Source organism: Rhinolophus sinicus, linkage group LG12 (genome assembly GCF_036562045.2).
Source record: "Rhinolophus sinicus isolate RSC01 linkage group LG12, ASM3656204v1, whole genome shotgun sequence".
Classification (NCBI taxonomy): Eukaryota; Metazoa; Chordata; class Mammalia; order Chiroptera; family Rhinolophidae; genus Rhinolophus; species Rhinolophus sinicus.
This window is the reverse complement of record NC_133761.1, coordinates 76,093-94,535: the sequence shown is the minus strand read 5'-3', so window position 1 is coordinate 94,535 and position 18,443 is coordinate 76,093. Positions and strand designations below refer to the sequence as shown.

The 18,443-nt window shown below is 54.5% G+C and overlaps 1 protein-coding gene across 11 annotated transcripts; it reads right to left on the bottom strand.

Annotated features, from left to right (window-relative positions):
• Positions 1–382: 382 nt before the first annotated feature.
• On the bottom strand, positions 383–12,078 carry ZNF7 (zinc finger protein 7). 11 transcript variants are annotated; one of them, XM_074316559.1, is made up of 6 exons: positions 11,958–11,995; positions 10,844–10,913; positions 10,642–10,684; positions 10,141–10,267; positions 8,328–8,444; positions 383–4,742 (listed from the first exon to the last, which is right to left on the bottom strand). In XM_074316559.1, the coding sequence occupies exons 2-6, from the start codon at positions 10,849–10,851 to the stop codon at positions 2,965–2,967; spliced, it is 2,073 nt and encodes a 690-aa protein (XP_074172660.1). In that variant the 5' UTR covers positions 10,852–10,913; positions 11,958–11,995; the 3' UTR covers positions 383–2,964. The 11 variants fall into 11 exon arrangements, with proteins under 11 accessions (XP_074172660.1, XP_074172658.1, XP_019572666.2 ...); XM_074316557.1 differs by having other exon boundaries at positions 10,141–10,300; positions 11,958–11,978; XM_019717107.2 differs by lacking the exon at positions 10,844–10,913 and having other exon boundaries at positions 11,958–12,043.
• Positions 12,079–18,443: the final 6,365 nt, after the last annotated feature.

The window sequence follows — 18,443 nt, the reverse complement described above, 5'->3', positions numbered from 1 at the left end:
CAGCAGCGACGTGTCCTGTAAGAGCCCCCAGCACAGGTGGTACAGACACTTTCCGTGCATTCCTGAGATCTCAGACCTGACAATGTCCCGCCCAGCAGCCCATGGGCCCCATGCAGCTTTCACGTGGCCGCAGTTAAGGGACCCTCTTCCTATACTTGTACAGCTGGGAATGTCACCTGGCATGGAGGACCCAGGGTTATTTCCACGGACTTCTCAGTTGTACTGGACATTTTGGTGAACAAACCATACTAACAGTTGAGAGGAAAATAGCTTCTCAAAGGCTGCAGCGCTTTGAGAGGTTCATGAGGCAACCGTGGCCAGTGTGGTGAACTTGGCTCTTGTAGCAAGAAAGGGCTGGAGGCAACACGCAAAGTGGGCCAACTGTGTTCCCGTAAACTTTATTGTCCCATACCAAAATCTGATTTCACTATAATTTTCAAATCTCACAAAATAGTCTTTTGTTTATTCCCCCAACCATGTAAAAATGTAAAAACCGTTCTTAGGTCTGTTAAAAGGTAAACTGAGGTACATTAAAAATTCAAAGGGATTATTTGAGCAAACATGGATTAGAAACCGGCGGTGCAAAACTGAAAGTGGTTAGGCGCTCAGGGAGGTTTTCAGACGTAGAAGCGAAACACAGAGACTGGCCACAGTGCCAGCAGCTGCCTTGTCCGGAAGCCCAGCTGGGGTTTGGTGGCTGTGCCTGCAGGAACCAACTCGCATGGGAACTGGCATCACAGCCACCCCGTCTAGTGGCCTTGGCATTGACGAGCACGCCACACATAAGCGGCCACAGGCTGCGTGTGGCCCACAGGCCGTCTGCCAGACCCATGATCTGGGACCACAGCAATCCAAAGCAGACCCGGGTGCTGAAGCAGAGGTAAAGTTGAAGCCTCAGGCCCTTCTTGCCTGGCCTGCGGCTACCATTCGTGGAGAGCCTGTCACACCCAGGCTGGAGCATGGACGAGTCCACACGCTGTTTCGCCCCTTTGTCCCACCATTACCGAGGAGGCAGCGAGGGAGGCGGGATCCGACGCACGACCCTCCAGCGAAGATAGGACCAAGTGCAGGCAGGTGGCAGGAATGTGGCCTGTCCATGCACCATCCCATTGTCGGGTGGCCTAAAACATTCTTGGTCCATTCACATACGACACCCCGTCCACATGTGCAGGGCTGACAACCCGATGACCACCTGGGTAAACACAGTGGCCAAGGTGGGGACACGTATCCATAGCCTCGGCACCACTCATGGAAGATCCTGCTCCTCTTGCAGTGACTCTTCCGGACACAAGTTCTGGGTGGAGGAGGGGACGACTGGAGGGGCGGGGCTGCCGTGATGGAAGTGGGCACTAGCTGCATGGTATCCGGGCACTGGCTGGCAGTTAGGTGACCTGCTGTAGGGCTAAGATCCCCATCCATGAGCTGGACACACAGAAACTCACATCGACTTGGCTGTCTTGAACTCAGCTGCTCCTGACGCTGCCGGAAGGCTCTGGAATCTCCTGGTGCAAACGCTGGGGCCATCATTTACTTCACCCGACACAAATCCATAACCTGCTACAGGCTGTCTGTGCATGGCGATTGAGGCTGCAAGGTGTTGGGGACCTGCCTGTGGACGTAACCAAACCAGTGTGATGGTGACCCAAATCAAGTGTCATTCGTAATAGATCCTGAAGCAACCCGTGTTCCTCTGGGCTACCTGTGTACATGTGGGAGAAACGGGCCTCTGCACTGGGCTGGAGACCTCTGTCAGACGCTGCCACAACGATTACTGACAATGACACCAATATCGGCAGATCCCGAGTGGGTGGTCCTGGACAGTGACCCAGCGAGTGACCATGGCCTGGAACTTGTTCACAGTGGGTGAGTCCAAGGCAGTGGGTGGGGCTGTGGTCAGCGTGGCAGGTCACTGTCATCCTGCAGCTGCAAGACCTTAATCAGATGCTGTGAGAGCCACAGTGAATGGACATGGTCCCAGCCCACCGGTCAGATTAACCAGAGTGGCTGACTCAAGTTCAGCTAAGAAAGCCTCAGTCCACAGGGCAGACCGTTGGGACTGGCCACCTTTCTGCACATTCTACTGTGCGTGCCCTGAACGCCAGGTGGCCCTACTTGTCACCTGGGCCACTCAAGGCCAAGTCGGCAGACAAAACCTGAGGGATGAGGTGATGCCCCCGCCCTGCCAGCTCACTGGGGACTCACGGCGAGTCCCCCAAGCAGTTCCTCAATGCCCTGGGCACAGCACCCATCAGGGCCCTTGGCATCGCCCCATAGGCCCTAGGGGTGAGGGGAACCCATGTGACCATGCTGACTCCAGTGCAGCCTGCCTCCAAGTCTGGCAGTTTGTGGCAGGCCGTCTGGGAAATCTGGTTAAGTGGAGGTAAACAAGACACTCCCTGGCCCCCGGTGGGGCTACCAGGAGCCGCTCCTACACGCAGCCGCGGCTAGGGACTGGCTCTAGGTGTCAGTGTGGGGCATACAGCTGCCAGATGACCGTGCTCAGACAAACAGGCGGGCTCTGGGTGTGGGGAGCAGAGCAAGGGTGATGTCCCTGGGCCCAGGCACCATTTCTGGACTGCTGGCACTGGCCCGCGCTCAGCACAGGAAGAACAGCACTGACCAGCCTCTCCAGAGAAGCTGCACGGGACCCGGGGACTCCCAGTGGCTCTGATGGGGTGCAGTCCAAGGAGAAGGGGCAGCTGAAGAAGGCACGACTCGGACTCCCGCTAGCACTGCCACCCTTACTGCTGAGGGTGCGGCAGGCAGCTGCCGTGAGCTGGGGGCTCTCCGTGTGGCCCCGATGGGGACACAGGCTTTACTGAACGGGCCGAGGTCGAACATGCCAGTAAACAGACACTGTGCACAGGGGTCTGCAGCACATTCCAAGTTCACGTCATATAAACGACCCCGTGAGAAGCCGACGGGTTAAGGCTGTGGGTTTACCGCTCACACGAGCCGAACGGTCTACCCCACATGAGTCTTCTGATGCTGAGTGAGCCTTGAGCTCCGGTTAAAGGCTTTGCCACACTCATTACATTTATAAGGTTTCTCTCCAGTGTGAATTCTCTGATGTATAATTAGATGCGAGCGCCACCTGAATATTTTCTCACATTCACTACATCTGTGTAGTTTCTTCACGGTGTTGACTTTTTTACGGCTCACTTGGGTAAGACCTCCCAGGGTATTGCCGTACTCGTGATACCACTGGGCTCGTGTGTGTATCCTCTGGTGCTCGATGAGATATGAGCTCCGACTGAAGGCTTTCCCACACTCACCACACCCGTACGGCTTCACCCCGGCGTGGATTATCTGGTGCTGGAAAAGGGTAGAGTTCTGGCTGAAGGCCTTCCCACACTCACCACATTTGTAGGGCCTCTCCCCCGTGTGGACCCGCTGGTGAATGGTGAGCTGCGTGCTCATGCTGAACGCCTTCCCACACTCCAGGCAGCCGTATGGCTTCTCTCCCTTATGGATCCTCTGGTGGTAGATGAGGCTAGAGCTCTGGCTGAAGGCTTTCCCACAATCACCACACGCATAGGGCTTCTCTCCAGTGTGGATTCTCTGGTGCTGAATCAGGTGTGAGCCCTGGACAAAGCCTTTCCCACATTCTTCGCATTTAAATGGTTTTTCTCCAGTGTGAGTTCTCTGGTGGCGAATAAGCCGTGAGCTACAGCCGAAGGCTTTCGCACACTTGTTGCACTTGTAAGGCTTCTCTCCAGTGTGAGTCAGCTGGTGCTGACTGAGGCGGGAGACCCACCTGAAGGCCTTTCCACACTCGTTACACTTAAACGGTTTTTCAGTTGCATGAGTTCTCGGGTGGGCGAGGCTGGTGCTGCCCAGGGTTCTTGGGACTGGGGTGTTCCCCGCTGTGTGCACACGCTGGTGCTGTGCCAGCGTGGAGCTCTGGCTGAAGGCCTTCCCGCATTCCCGGCACAGGTAGGGCCTCTCTCCCGTGTGCGTCCGCTGGTGTCTGACCAGTTGGGACTGCTGGCTGAAGGCCTTCCCACACTCGCGGCAGCCGTAGGGCCTCTCTCCCGTGTGGACCCTCTGATGGTGGATGAGGCTGGAGCTCTGACCAAAGGCCTTCCCACACTCATCACACCTGTAGGGCTTCTCCCCTGTGTGAGTACGCTGATGCTGAATGAGTTTGGAGCTCAGGCGAAAGGCTTTTCCACACTCAATGCACTTGAACGGCTTCTCTCCGGTGTGGATTCTCTGGTGCTGATTGAGCTGTGAGCACAACCGGAAGGCTTTCCCACACTCCTCACACTCGTGAGGCTTCTCTCCACGGCAGGTCCCTTGGTGTTTTCCCTGCAGGCAATCGGGTAACTTTTTCTGGCACTCTTGACATCGGTTAGGTTTCTTCTGTGTGTTAATTTCCTGAGGCAGAGCAACAGCCGACGTGGACCCAAACGTCCTGCCACACACATCACATCTTTGGGACATTGCCTCTGCAGTGCCCCCCTGGCGTCTATCTGGCTGACTTCCCAGCTCACCATGTCCCTGCATATCCTCCTCGGCCAAAGTCTTCCTGGGGGCCACCGTCCCCATGTTCAAGCGGTGTTTCTTGAAGAGGGAGCTAGATTCACTCTCTGTCCAGACCTCAGAATCTGAGGTGTCTCCAGAGCCAGGACTCCGAGGACAAGCCCGTGGGGCAATTCTGAACATCGTTGCAGGGGATTCTGATTGTAGAGCATCCGCATCCTCTCGGGCCTGCTCATCCTCAGTACTAATCGTAGAACCTGAAACAAACAGGCAGGGCAACGCTCCTTATCCCCTGTGCTCAGGGGAAAGATAATGGCCTGGGGTGGGGTGGGGTGGGGTGGGGGTAGGGTCATTCCTGGGAATTGAACTGCCTCCCAGGACACCCCGCATGGGAAGACACTATGAGAAATGGACACTTTTGACAATTTTCAAAATTTGGTTCCATTCAAACTTCTGCTTTACGCATTCCTACAAATATTGTGTGCTTGGCAGAGAGCTCAGAGCCACCCTCCCTTGAGGACGTAACATCTGCAGACAGGTTCATCCTATGGGATGGGGGGTGGGGTGAGGAAAAGCCCACAAAGTGAGCTTGAGAGGGCGGGAAGTTTAGCGAGAAGGCATTAGGTTGAGCGGGTGGAGGCCACCATATCCAGAGGTGGGCAGTGAGAATTACAGAGTGATTTCAAAGTACGAATGGAGGGATGGGCAGGTGCTGAGAAAGACGAGGCTGAGAGTTGCTGAGGAGCGGTATACAGGGGGTGGGCCCCAAAGGATGGGCACTGTGCTGTCTGCTGGCTGGGCTTCTGAGCAGGACCCCAGGCCTGAGCTCAGCTTCCTACAGATGCCAACAATCCCCTCCCCCCAACTCGCAGCTGACTGTGCCTCTTGCCAGTCTGCCCCTCAGCTTCTGAGTTGCCACACCCACTGGCCCACACAGACTTCTTCCCTTGGGCTTCTGGGGGGTTTTCCTACCCCTGCCTGCCCCCCACCAGGCCTTCCTGGTGTCCACTTTCCCTCTGGACTCTCCAAGTAAGCGTCAGCCTCCTCCCCACTCTGCAATCCCAGGAAGCACCTCTGCGTAAGTCAGACCCCATCATCCCTGATCCCATCCAGGGCATGAGCAGGCCACCAGCCCACACTGAAGGCAGGGCCCAGTCACCATGCCCCGCAGGCCCCTGCACCTGTCAGTCCTGGCGTGTGTGAGAAAGAACCTGCCGTGCACTGGGCACAGGACAGTTCCCGCTCGTTCTTCCACTAGACTTCACGACAACCCAGATATGTGGTCTGGGGCTCAGAGAGGTTAAGTAACTCACTCACAGTTACACAGCTAATGAGAGATTTGGGAATGGGCCAAAGTCTGTTCCCCCACACACCCGTGCAATGGCTCTGTGGCCTTACGATGTGGGACACCTCCCACCTGGTCTTCACCATCTTTCTGCACAAACACAATCTCACAAAGCTGCTCACCAGGTGCAAGCAACCACATGGAGTTGAATTACTTGGCCCCACCTGGGCCACCCTCTATTAAGACTGGGAGCTTGGATGCAGAGGCCCCCCCATGGATGGCCACAGAAGCAGGAGGGGACACCTCACTGCCGAACCAGCCACAAGCCCCAGGCTTCCTGCTGCACACAGAGCCAAGTGGCCACAGCACAGCTGCAGGACGAGGCCAGCACAAACCCGCCGGCTGCTCCGGGCAGCCTCCCTCAGGCTCCTGGAACCCAGTGTGTAAGGAGCAGTTACAGGACAAAGGCCCCACCTCCCTGTACGGCATGCCCGGCGGGAACGGCTTGCCCCACGCTCCCTCCCTTTAGGCACACAGCATAGCCCGTCTCTTCCTGTCCCAACTGCCAGTGGCGGCCTCCTCTGACAAAGACACTCTCCTCACCCTTAATCAAGGCCACATCCCTAGGATAACCCCAGGTGCCCTTAAAGTTCCTACCTGAGAAAACACAAAGCTTCCAGGATCTGCTTGTTCCAGCCATGCCTGAGAACAGGCTGTCGCGCAGCCTGTGGGGACACAGGGCCCAACTTCCACAAGCACCGGTCAACAAGCCCAAGTGTTGTCACACGACCTGGCCTCCCACTGCTGGCATCCACCACACCCGATGTGTGCTGAGCCCCTCAGCCGCAAATGGGTGAAACCTAAGTCAGCCCTCGGCAAACTCTCCCATTGCAGCCATCACGCTGGCTGTAACACTTCCCATGGAGCCCTCGGGGACTGTGATGAAGCCCAGAGGGCTGGGCGCTCTGGGGACCGTGGTGACGGTGATGGGGGCACAGCTGCAGGCCCTGACCTCTCTTGCCACTCCGAGCCAATCCCGGGGTACCTGCTGCACCAGCCGGCAAAATCGTATCTCCAGGTGTTTGTGTTTTCCTCACATGTCCCACAAAAGCTCAGGCACAAGGCTGTGCCGTGCCCTGCCCTGCCCTACGCTCAGGCCAGTGAACGGCTCCAGGTCTCAACTGCAGAGACCACTCACAGCACATAAGCCGCTGAGCTAAGGGACTGCCGACATGAACTTGCTTGTCTGCCAGGGCGCCCTTTCTAAAAGCTCTCCTCCACCTTGGCAATATTTAACAGGTGGCTGGGTTTCAGCTGGGCCAGTCGATACCTTAACTCCTTTCCAGGAGAGATCATAAACGGGCAAAACAGAAGGCAGGGCCTTCAGCTCTGGAGGCAAGCGCACTGGGGGCTGGGCTCAAGGTTCCTGACAACCTGCATACAGCTGCAGCGCCTCCCGCACATGGCGTGTGAACAGGCTCAGACACTCAGTCGCCTGTTTTGAGGACGCCTCTGGACCCTTTCAGGAAGGAAAAGCACAACCATTCACTGTCACAGCTCTGGTTCTCCTACTTGATTCCACGCAGCCCTAGAGACGCATGTGGGGACAGGCCCTGTCCTGGGCAGTGATGGGAAATGGCAGCTGCGGGGAGTGGGGGGTAATTTGGATTTTCTCCCTGTGGTGAAGATGCGAGCAAGCCCACCTCCCTGACTCAACTGGGCGATGTGTCTGCTGGGGAGGCTCAGATAGGCCAGTGGCGACGGCACCCCTGACATGAGCCCGGAGGGAGCCAACACCATGAGGAGGTAGGTGCCCATTAAGGGCCGATTGTGCTCCAAAAGGTGTGAAGCTCCAGCCCCAGGAGCTCAGAATACAAATTTGTTTAATCAGGACCACTGAGCTGGAGTTAGTTAAGCTGAGGTCACACCAATCATGGAGGGCCCTCATCCAATCTGACTGGTGTCCTTGGAAAGACAGACACACAGGGAGAAGGCACTATGACAGTGGAGGAATGGAGGGAAGTGGCCAGAAGCCAAGGAACCCCCAGGCAACCAGAAGCTGGACGGGTTTCAGAGGGGACACGAGCCTGCTGAAGACTTAGTTTCGGACCTCGGGCTATAGGACTGAGACAGTCATCTCTGCTGACTCAGGCCTCCAGTTTGTGGTGCTGTCACAGCAGCCCCGAGCCTGACCTGAGAGGCTGGGGTCACCGGGGCCCCAAGAAGTTCTGGAGGGAGTGTGATTGTCTTGGGGATGGAGAAGAGGCTCAGAACCAAACTTACCGCTTCCCTTACACCATGTTTGTACCTCAGCTTAGGAAGAATGTTGGCAAAATTAGAAACTGAACAAAATGTGGCTCTAAAAACAAGCTCCCTTTTGCCGTAATGCACAGGTGTTTTGCGTCCTTGCTTCTCTGCAGTTCAGTCTCTCCCCAGTTAGCCTGCAATTTGTCTCTGCTCCATCCACAGGCCCACCCCGAGGACCTGCCCTCCGCCTTCAGCTCCCACCCTCAACTCTCACTGGGCACAGGATCTGTGCCACAGAGCCAAGCCTCACCTGTCTGGGGGGTCCTTGGTGCCTCTCTCCCCTCCGCTCCCTGCAGGTCGAGGACCCACGGCTCCTGCCCCTGCTCCAGCCGGGAGATCAGCTCAGGCTTGAAGACCAGAAATCCTGCTGTCGAGGTGGCAAACAAGGATACCAAACTGGCATGGCTAGGGATGCAGCCCAGGGCTCAGCACCCCTGGCTTCCAGGAGTAAAGGGGTGGGGGCTGCGGGGGCACAGGACAGCTTCTGAAGGGGGCACGCAGGCCTCTCCGTCCACTCAGTCCAGCTGCTGAGGCAGGACAGCGAAGGAAGCTGTGACTTCCAGCCCATCCCTGTCTGCCGCAGGGCCAGAATCCCCAGGGGACTCTGTCACCAAAGAGTCCACAAAGAATAGGCTGCTGTACCCCCAGAAGAGAAAAGCCAGGCACTGCCAGCACGTCTGTCGGTTCAGAGGGCAGGTATGCTCCAAAAGATAGGGGTGGTTAAGAAATAAGACAAAACCAACAAAAATCAACAACAAACGAACTTTAAATCCGAAGTCACTAGGGTCCAACCCTCACCCGGCTGCCCCCAGCCTCACGTCCTTGCACAAAGCCCTGGAGACTAGGGAGTGGTGGAGACCTGTGGGTGCCCACCTGGCACCCACCTTCTGGGGCCACCAGCCCCATGTCATGGCACGGCAGTGTGGTGTGCTCCCAGCCTATCCAGGGGCCCCGTGGTTGGAGTGTCCCTCAGGTTTCCGGCCGAGGGGGCAGGGAGGGCAGAGATCTCAGGTAGAAGGCCTCAGGTGTGGGCAGGACCCCACACTCAACAGGAAACACGTGTTTCCTCCAAGCACACGTGGGACATTGCCAGAGAAACAGAGGCCGTCATGGGGCAGTGCACACGACACCATAGTATGCGCCCAACCAAGACGCCACAGGTAGCTGAAAACTATCAGGGCTTGGGGATTAAGTAACCAATCACCAAGTGGCAACTAGGACGCAGCTAAAGCAGTACCTAAAGACAGAATTTTACATTTTTAAACACATTTACTAGAAATAAGAAAGGTAAAACACAAACGAAAAAAATTCAAGAGGCAGGATTATATAAAAAGGAAACAAAGACCCCCACAAAAAAAGTTGAGCAAAACCAAAAGCTGGTTTTGGAAAGAAAAACACAACGTTCCTGGAGCAAAACCGATTAAAGCCAACACAGTGCGAAAAACACTGTCAAAATGTAAGGAAGGGAAACCAAACAAGCATAATAGAGACTTATCAGAATACTGTGAACAAATACGTGCCTGGAAAAACTAAAAATCTAAATGAATAAGTCAACTTTTAGTAACACTAGAAATGAGAAAAGTAGCACAAGAAATTCACAAACTGGACAGACCCTTATGGACTACAGAAATATGAGCGTTGGAGCAAGACCTTCCTTCCCTAAGGGCCCAAGGCCCAGATGGTGTTACAGGTGAATTTTACCCAAAACTTAAGAGTTCAATTAATTCCATCTATACGAATTCTTCTAGGAGTTAAAAAAGATAGCAAAGAAGCTATTTCTAACTTGGATTCTATTTCTTACAAGTCAATCTATTAGCCCAGACAAAAAGGAGTCTCCATGGCCCCCAGAAGTCCACCTACCCTGTGAGGATTAAACCACCTGACGTGAGTCAAAGCTGAGCCTGTCTGGCTCACCATGACCCCTCCCTGATCCACAAAGATTCACAGGCCCAAGGCCCCCATTTAGCCTGAGAGGGCCTGACCACACGGCCTCTAACAGAGGCCTGGCTAGTTAGGTGCTGACCAAGGATGCAGGCAGGAGGGGACCCGAGGTACAGCCTCACCTAGTCCGGCCACACTGCTGTGGTTCTCCAGCATCACCTCCTTGTAGAGAGCCCTCTGGCCAGGGTCCAGACACTGCCACTCCTCCCGCGAGAAGTGTACAGCCACATCACCAAACGTCACAGCTTCCTGAAAGGACACACACCAGCACCCCAGGGACCCCTGGGTGCCAGCCCCATTCTGGCGCCGCCTCATGGCATGTCTCAGGCACATACGTGCAACACAGGGCTGGGCGAGACAGTCCCTAGGCCCCTTTGGCTCTAAAATCAAGAGGGGTGGTGCGGTATAGAGGAGGTGGAAGGACCCAGACCACGGTGATCTGCAACCCTCCCCTCAGACGGGCCCCAGTCTGGGTAGGGGTTTGCTCACTGCCTTGGGAACAGGCACACCTGAGCCTGGGAGGGGACACAGGATCTAGGCTCAGGCGCAGGGGGCAGGGTGGGTGCCAAGGAGGAGGCAGGGCCCTCACAGGACCCTGGGGATGGAGGCTGTCAGACTCCTACCATGAGGCTGGGTGGATGAACATCCATGTGTCCTGGCTGAGACCTGTGGGCAGTTATGAAAAGGGTCAGAGGTCGGGATGCTTGAGGTCCCACCCCTGATGTCTAGACTAATCCAGGGGGTATTATGTTCTCCAATCCTTTACTTCCACCCCCAGGTATCTTCTGGTGGGGACATGGGGTGGGGCCAGAATGGCCACAGTACCTGGGCATCTGCCCCTGAGGCCTCACTCATCCTTCAGAGCCTGTGGCGTTTGTGAACCACTCCACAACACCTAGGGGTGGTTGCCACATGTACCAGGTGCTCAGCTAAGCAGGGGTGCAGGAGTGAGCAAACCATACAGACTCTTGCCTTCATGCAGCACAGTTTAGTGGGAAAAAGTTAAACAGCCACACAAATAAATGCAAAGTACAACCATGATGGCACCCTGTACTAACATCGCTGAAAGCACGTAATGAGGAAACCCTGACTTGGTCTGATGGGTCACTTCTCGGAGGAGCTAACTAGGCCACCGTGATGGACACGGGGGAGGCACTCCAGGCAGCAAAAGGGCCTGAGCAAGGAAGGAGCCAGTGGGGCAGGCAGGGGAAGCATGGTGTGACTGCAGGTTGGAAGACAGGAGCCTGACAATGTAGCGTTGGGCAAATGCCAGTGGATACAGGAATTCCCCTCCCCACACATCTCCCTGGTGGGTCAGAATGACAAGTGGGCTGCCCAGTGGAGCTTCTGCCTCACAAAGTGGCTTGTGGGCACACGCCCCAGGCCGTGTGCACGGCGAGGCTGACCAGGGAAGCAGTGACCACTGTCGGGTGGGCCCCCACCTGGAGTGCCGCTGCCAGCGCGGGATCCTGGGTCCCCAGTAGAGATGGGCAGGCCCTGAGCGGCTGCCAGAATTCACAAGGCAAACATCTTACCCCACCCAAGGCACAGCCCTTTTGGCCACTGTCACTAAGGAGCAGTAAGTGAGAGAAAAAGAGGGGCCTGGAAGGGGTGGTTACGCCTGGAGGTGAAGCAAGGATCCCCCAAGAACAGGGTGGAGGGAAGGCCGCGGCCGGGGCCTGCGGGCAGCGAGGCTGCCAGGCGGCCGGGCCTGCGGGACTCCGCCAAACGCCTGCCTGCTCCGCCAGCCAAGGCAACCGCGGCGCGACCACCTTCCCCGCCAGGCGCTCACGGCCTCGCCGAATCGCCCTGGCCACCCGAGCTTCCCCGCGGAAAAGCCCAGGGAGCGCCGGACCCGCAGTGCCGGAAGCGGGAAGAGGCGGCGTCCAATGCGGAACCTCAGCCTATAGGAGCACCCGCCGCCGTCGGTCCGACTCACCGTCCCCGAGGACCGCCGGAGGCTCCAAATGCGCGACGACGCCGGAAACGGGCCTAGACGCCCGCGCCCGCTCCGTCACGCAGACTTCCGGCCCCTCTGGGCAGCTCGGAGTCTCCGCCGTCTCGGTGGTTCCCAGTTCAGCCCCCTGAGCTTCGGAGAAGGGGCGGGGCCAGAGCCAGAGGGAAAACACTGAGTCCAGGGAGGGCGGAGCAGGAGTCGGGTGGGGCGGGGCCAAGTCTTTGCTGGGTTGGGGCCCGATCCCATGGGCCAGGGGCCAGGGCCCAGGGCCCAGGGAAGGAGCGGGACCGGAGGCTGGGGGAGGGGGTGGGGCCGGATCCGGGCTGGGCACCTGTGTGCCTGGGTAGTGGAGGCCCCGGAGGCGAAAGGGAGGCGTGGACCCCGGTGAAGCTGGCGGGGAGCCAGAGGGCTGGGACCCGCGCAACTCCTATCATCAGCCGGTGGGCAGTGGTCCCCCCACTAGATCTGTGCCCGTGCTTTCCTACAGTAGAAGGCACCCGCTGGGCATGTTCAAGGTACCAGGACTGCGGAGACGTCGGACCCAGGCCGTGCCCCCGGTTGGAGGTGGGTTGGGAGGAATGTCCAGCTGTGGGGTTGAGTGTCAGAGTAGCACTGTGGAAACCGCAGGTGTTCTCCGGGTGACAGGGCCTGTGCCACAGAGGCCTCATCATCACCAGTCCTGGGCCCACCTCCTGCCATTCCTGACTCCTGTCTAGTATGCGCGTTTTCTCCTACTCGAATCTGAGACCCTCAAGGCAGAGCTTTTGATGTTTCTGTCCTGCATCTCTTCTGTGCTCAAAAAAGACCACAATTTTCGATAGATAGAAACTTGTTGGAAAGACCGACTAACCTCTGGGACAGCAAGCTTATTTTTCTTTAAAGGAAAACAAAAGCTGAAAAAGAAGGTTTCCAGAAATGAAACATTTCCTTCACTCTGAATGGAGGTTCAAACTTAAGAGGGATGGAGACCAAATATGGAAAAACATGGCTGAAATGGGATTCAGAGCTGCACCTTTTACAAAAGTCACTTTACCAAACATCACTAATAATTTTGGGTTCTATTCCAAGAGGAAAGCTGCTTCCCATTAGTGTCCATTTGAACACTGCAAATTTAAAAACGTCAGAGCTCACATCCATTATGATAGCTCCTATTAAAAAAATAAAAACAGAAAACAACAAGTGTCAGCAAGCACGTGTTGAAATTGGAACCCTCTTTCACTGTTGATGGGAATGTAATGGTGCAGCCACTGTGAAAAACAGTATGGAGGATTCTCAAATCATTAAACAGAATTACCATATGACCCAGCAATTCCTCTACGGGGTGTATACCCAAAATAATTGAAAGCAGGGACTCAGAGAGAGATTTACACTTCCGTGTTCATGGCAGCATTATTCACCATAGCCAAGAGGTGGAAGCAACCCAGGTGTCCATGGATGGATGAAAGGATAAACAAAATGTGGTCTGGTCATGCAATGGGATATTACTCAACCTCAAAAAAGAAATGCTGGGCCGGCCCAGTGGCTCAAGTGGTTGGAGCCTGGCTTTCCTAACGCTGAGATCTCCGGTTGGATTCCCACATGAGCCGGTGAGCTGCGCCCTCTATTGCTAAGATTGTGAACAACAGCTCTCCCTGGAGCTGGGCTGCTCCGAGAATCCGGAGGCCGGCGTGTGCTGCCATAGGCTGATGTAGGCTGCTGTGGGCTACCCTGTGCTGCCAGGAGTGGCCGGTGGCCAGCGTGGGTGGCCCGTGGGCTGCCGTTGGCTACCATGTGCTGCCAGGAGTGGCCGGTGGCCAGCGTGAGCGGCCAGCAGTCGGCGAGAGCCACTGTGAGCGTCCAACCGGCGACCGAATGCCTGGGGAGGCGGGGGCAAGGCTCATAATACCAGCATGGGCCAGAGAGCTGTGTCTTACACAACTACACTGAGAACAATGGCTTGAACCGGAGTTGGGGGAAGGGGGAGGCGGAAAAAGGGGAAAAAGAAAAAAAAGGAAGCAAAGATGAAAAAAAAAGAAATTCTATCACACATTACAACATGGATGAAACTTGAGGACATTATGCTAAGTAGAATAAGTCAAAAGGGCAATACTGTATGATTCCACTTATATGAAGTATCTAGAACAGTCAAAATTATAGAAACAGAAAGTAGAATGGTGGTTGCCAGAGGCTGGGAGGGGGTGAATGGGGAGTTATTGTGTAACGGGGACAGAGTTTCAGTTTTGCAAGATGAAAAGAGTTCTGGAAATGATTGGTGGGGATGGTTGCACAACAATGTTAATTTACTTAGTACCATCAAACTGTACACTTAAAGTGGGTAAGATGATTAATATTATGTTATGTGTCTTTTAGCACAATAAAAAACATTGGGAAAGGGGTGGATGGGTGGCTCAGTTGATTAGAGTGTGAGCTCTGGGCAATGGGGCTGCCAGTTCGATTCCCACATGGGCCAGCGAGCTGCGCCCTCTGGAACTAGAATGAAGTCAATGAGCTGCTGCTCAGCTCCTGGGTGGCCAGATGGCTCAGTTGGTTGGAGCGTGGACTCTCAACCACAAATTTGCTGGTTCAACTCCTCGACTCCCACAAGGGATGGTGGGCTGCGCTCCTTGCAACTAAGACTGAAAGGACAACAACTTGACTTGGAAAAGTCCCAGAAGTACACAGTGTTCCCCAATAAAGTTCTGCTTCTCTTCCCCAGTTAAAAAAAATTGGGGAAAAATTCAGAGCTGAAAAATAGGCTTTTATTGTGACCTCATCCATTCCCTCCCACTAACGCCATTTCTCACCGCTACCTCCTTTCAAACTTTCTGAAACTTAGACACCACCTTTATCAGCTTCCATTCTCCAGCTCCATGTCCTAAGAATAGGATCCATCGACTCTTTGACTATGTGGTACGTTTGTCCTCAACAGTCCCATGAGGTGAGGGTCACCATCACCCAGCTGGCAAGGTGGGAGTACTAGGATTCCTTTCACCTGGGTCAGAACCCAAATCACTGTACCCTCACCTGTCCCGCAGGAGGTCCTCAGAGTGTCCAGATCTTCCTCACTCTTTCTGCAAAGGCTGCACCCCTGGCTAAAATGTACTATCATAGAGCCCAGCTTTTCTGTGAGCTCTGTCACACCGCCTTTAGTTCCCTACCTTATTTTCTTGCTTTGTTTTGCCCCATTTCCTCAAATTAAGGACAACTTGAGAACTTTCAAATTCACAAACATTGATGTAAAACTGAAAACTCCTTCATTGCTGCAGTATTTCCTTTAACTCAGAAGAGAAGGTATCTGCCCTTCCCGGTTTTGTCTTATTTTCCCCAGTGTGGACTGAGGACTCTAGACATGCCTGCGCCTGTGTAGTGGGGTGGGAAATGGGTGTAGACGGAGGGAGCGTCTTTGGAGCTTCTTTTGGATAAAATGCAGGAACATGAGGTCAGATCCCAGTTGGGGAACCTCCTATAGCAATGCCGGAACCCTTCCCAAGGAGGAAGAGGGATGAAGTAGGAACACACTGACAGGAGGCAAAGTCTGGGACACAGGACACCGTGGAGAATTGAGGTGGGTGTCATTCTTTGTCACACTTTCAACCGTACTGTGGGGACTGGCCCAGGAACATGGTTTGTGGGGCAGCACTTTCCAGGATATTCGGTCCTAAGGAAAACAGAGACTTCCGTCTTCTGTCTGACGCAGAAGAACTGCACACCATCTCGGTGAGGTTCCAATTTTGTGGCTTCTGTGAGGAACAGGTTCCGAAATCCATTAGTGGCATCCAGAAGCAGAGAAAGGCGAGGAAGTCATGACGGGTTGTAGCTGCACCACAGACAGGCTCGCAGATGAATGTAGGGACAGAGTAATGGGGGTGGGCAGGAGGCGACGCTGGCCACAGCCTCCTTCCCTCCGTGCTGGGGCGCTACGGGTACCACAAGACCACGTGTCAGCACAGGAAAAGCCCAGGAGCACTTCTCTCTGCTCATTCTTCACACAGAATCACCCGAGTCCTCTTTATTTCGGACCTTGTAAACAGCCCTGAGAACATAGGAACCTGGCTGCGGCCCCCGGCCACACTACTTTGTAAGAGCGCACTCTTCTCGGCTGCGCCAGGCGGGGGTTCAGCACCTTGGACAGCGCCAGCAGCCGAAGCGGGATTTGGCCCCAGTGGGAGGACACGGCGCTCTGCTCAGGCCCCGTGTGGATTGCAGGGACCTGGGGAACACGGGGAGAACGCCAGACAGCCTAAGGGATCTTACATGTGGCATCCCCCAAAAGCAGACTCTACTTTTCTGTCTGGGGTATTCGCCGCAGGACAGCTGACAGACGAAGGGCTGACTTTCAGAGGCGCAGTTTGAGGAGCCCTGAGCAGTACAGCATGGTATGTTCAAAGTCAATGAGAGCACAGCAAGCAGCGTCGGAAGAGCACGTCGGTCATGGGTGGCGGTGCCTCCTGCTCACATTTGCTCTCCCAGGTTTGCCTTCTCTCCTCACTCTGCACTCCATCTCTGCCCAGGTCAACTGTCAGTGGACTTTCCTGACTACTGGCTTCCAATTGTGTTTGGCCAATGGAAGCCCCGGCTTGAGATTGGAGGTTGGGAAGGGAGTGAGGCAGGTGTTGCGACCTGCACAACACAAGCCGTGGGAAGACGAGGGAGGCGGCGAGGGTTAAACTGTAATAAAGAGACAGAGACTCAAATACAGTTAAATCACAGAGGACCAAGGGACTCACAGCCTCAAGAGACTGGATCACCAAATAGGGTCGACTGGGGGTTTGTATTTATTGATTACAAGCAAAGGAATCACATGATTTTAGGCACGGCCTGTGAAACTCTTGCAAAATTTAAAAAATACTTTTTGAGCCCAATTGTAGGTCCCACAGCAACTGAAGCATACAGTCCCATGATATCTAAGGTGTGGTATGTACCTCCTGCGGGGGAGAAAGTCTCTCGTGATGAGCCATTCCATGAGCTGAGCAGTAAGAGTGAGATCTAATGGACCTCTCTCACAATTAGGTGAGAGGGAGCAGCAAGAGTCAGCAGCTGCTTTTCTCAAGCAAGGGGGAAGGGAGACAAGGCTATTTTCCATTTATTTTACAGCAGCTCATCAGGGGTCTCAATGGGGTCCCGTCTGCCTTGAGTTCTTCCTTCCGTAAGGAATCTTACTCGTCTTTGACTGCGAACCCTTCTTTCTTGAGACCAGGCGGAGAGACACAAGTCGTAAAACTGTAATCCCAAAGAGGCACAGTTCCACAGTCCTTCCTTTCTTAGGGAGAGGCAGGAGGGGACAAACGGTTAGGCTGCTGTGCGACCACCACTGGCAGGGACCTGGAATTGCCCAGACACTGAAGCCTCACAAAACCTCGAGTCCTGTGAAGACAGTGTCTCAACCTTTGAGGCCGCAGCTCTCACATTTACAGAAAGTGATGACAGCCAGGATTTATGTAAACACTCTTATGATGGCATTGTGTGCACATGGTGTGGACAGCGATGCAATGTCCACTCATACGGAAACAACTGTCACCAATGGCACATCCACACCACGGAGAATGGGGTAGCTGTGCTTCTCCCAGCATGGAAGGACACTTCCATGTACTTGTGGGAAAGCCAAGGTTCAGAAGGTTGTGGGTCAGTCAGGGTCCAACCAAGAAGCAGAACACGGAGGAAGTAAGCAGCCGTCAGTCGTGGTGGCTGCTAAACAAGCTCGAAGGCCTCAGAACTGTGACTCAGGAGGGCAAGACCACCCGCTGATGCTTTTCCACAGGCAGGAGTCTCAGGGAAGCCTAAACTTTGAAAAGCCATTCAGCTGATTAGGCCAGGCCCACCAAGATCATCTCCCTTTGATTAACTTAGTCAATTGATTAGGTACTTTAATCACATCTGCAAAATCCCTTCACAGTATTATCTAAGTTAGTGTCTGAATATTGGGAAGGTGTGTGACCTACAGTGGCTGCCACCTCCCTTCCTTGTCCAGAACCCACCTGAAAGAGAATTCTGGGGACTGTAGTTCAGCCCAGTGAGTAAACACATCAAAAGTCATTGCAAATATGTGCAGAAGCATCCTGTTTGTAAAAATACAGACACACGTATACTGGCTGCTTGAAATGTAGAGGAGAAGACAGGAATGAACTACCCAAACTGTTAACGGTGGTGTGTCTGGAAGAAAGGAGGGGATTGGGGGGTAAGGAAGAAGGAAGGGGGCTTTTATTTCCTATTTCTACATTGAGGTTTTGCTGTTGTTTTACTACAAATACGTTTACTTTAGTAACTTAACCAAAGTAAAGAAAACGTTTTATAAAATCGTAGGGTGTGGAAGGAAATCTTTTCTAATCATATCAGGACAGATATTTTGGCCACAGGGGAATTGTATTTTTTGTATTAAAAACCTCATTATTGGGCCGGCCCGGTGGCTCAGGCAATCGGAGCTCCATGCTCCTAACTCTGAAGGCTGCCAGTTCGATTCCCACATGGGCCAGTGGGCTCTCTACCACAAGG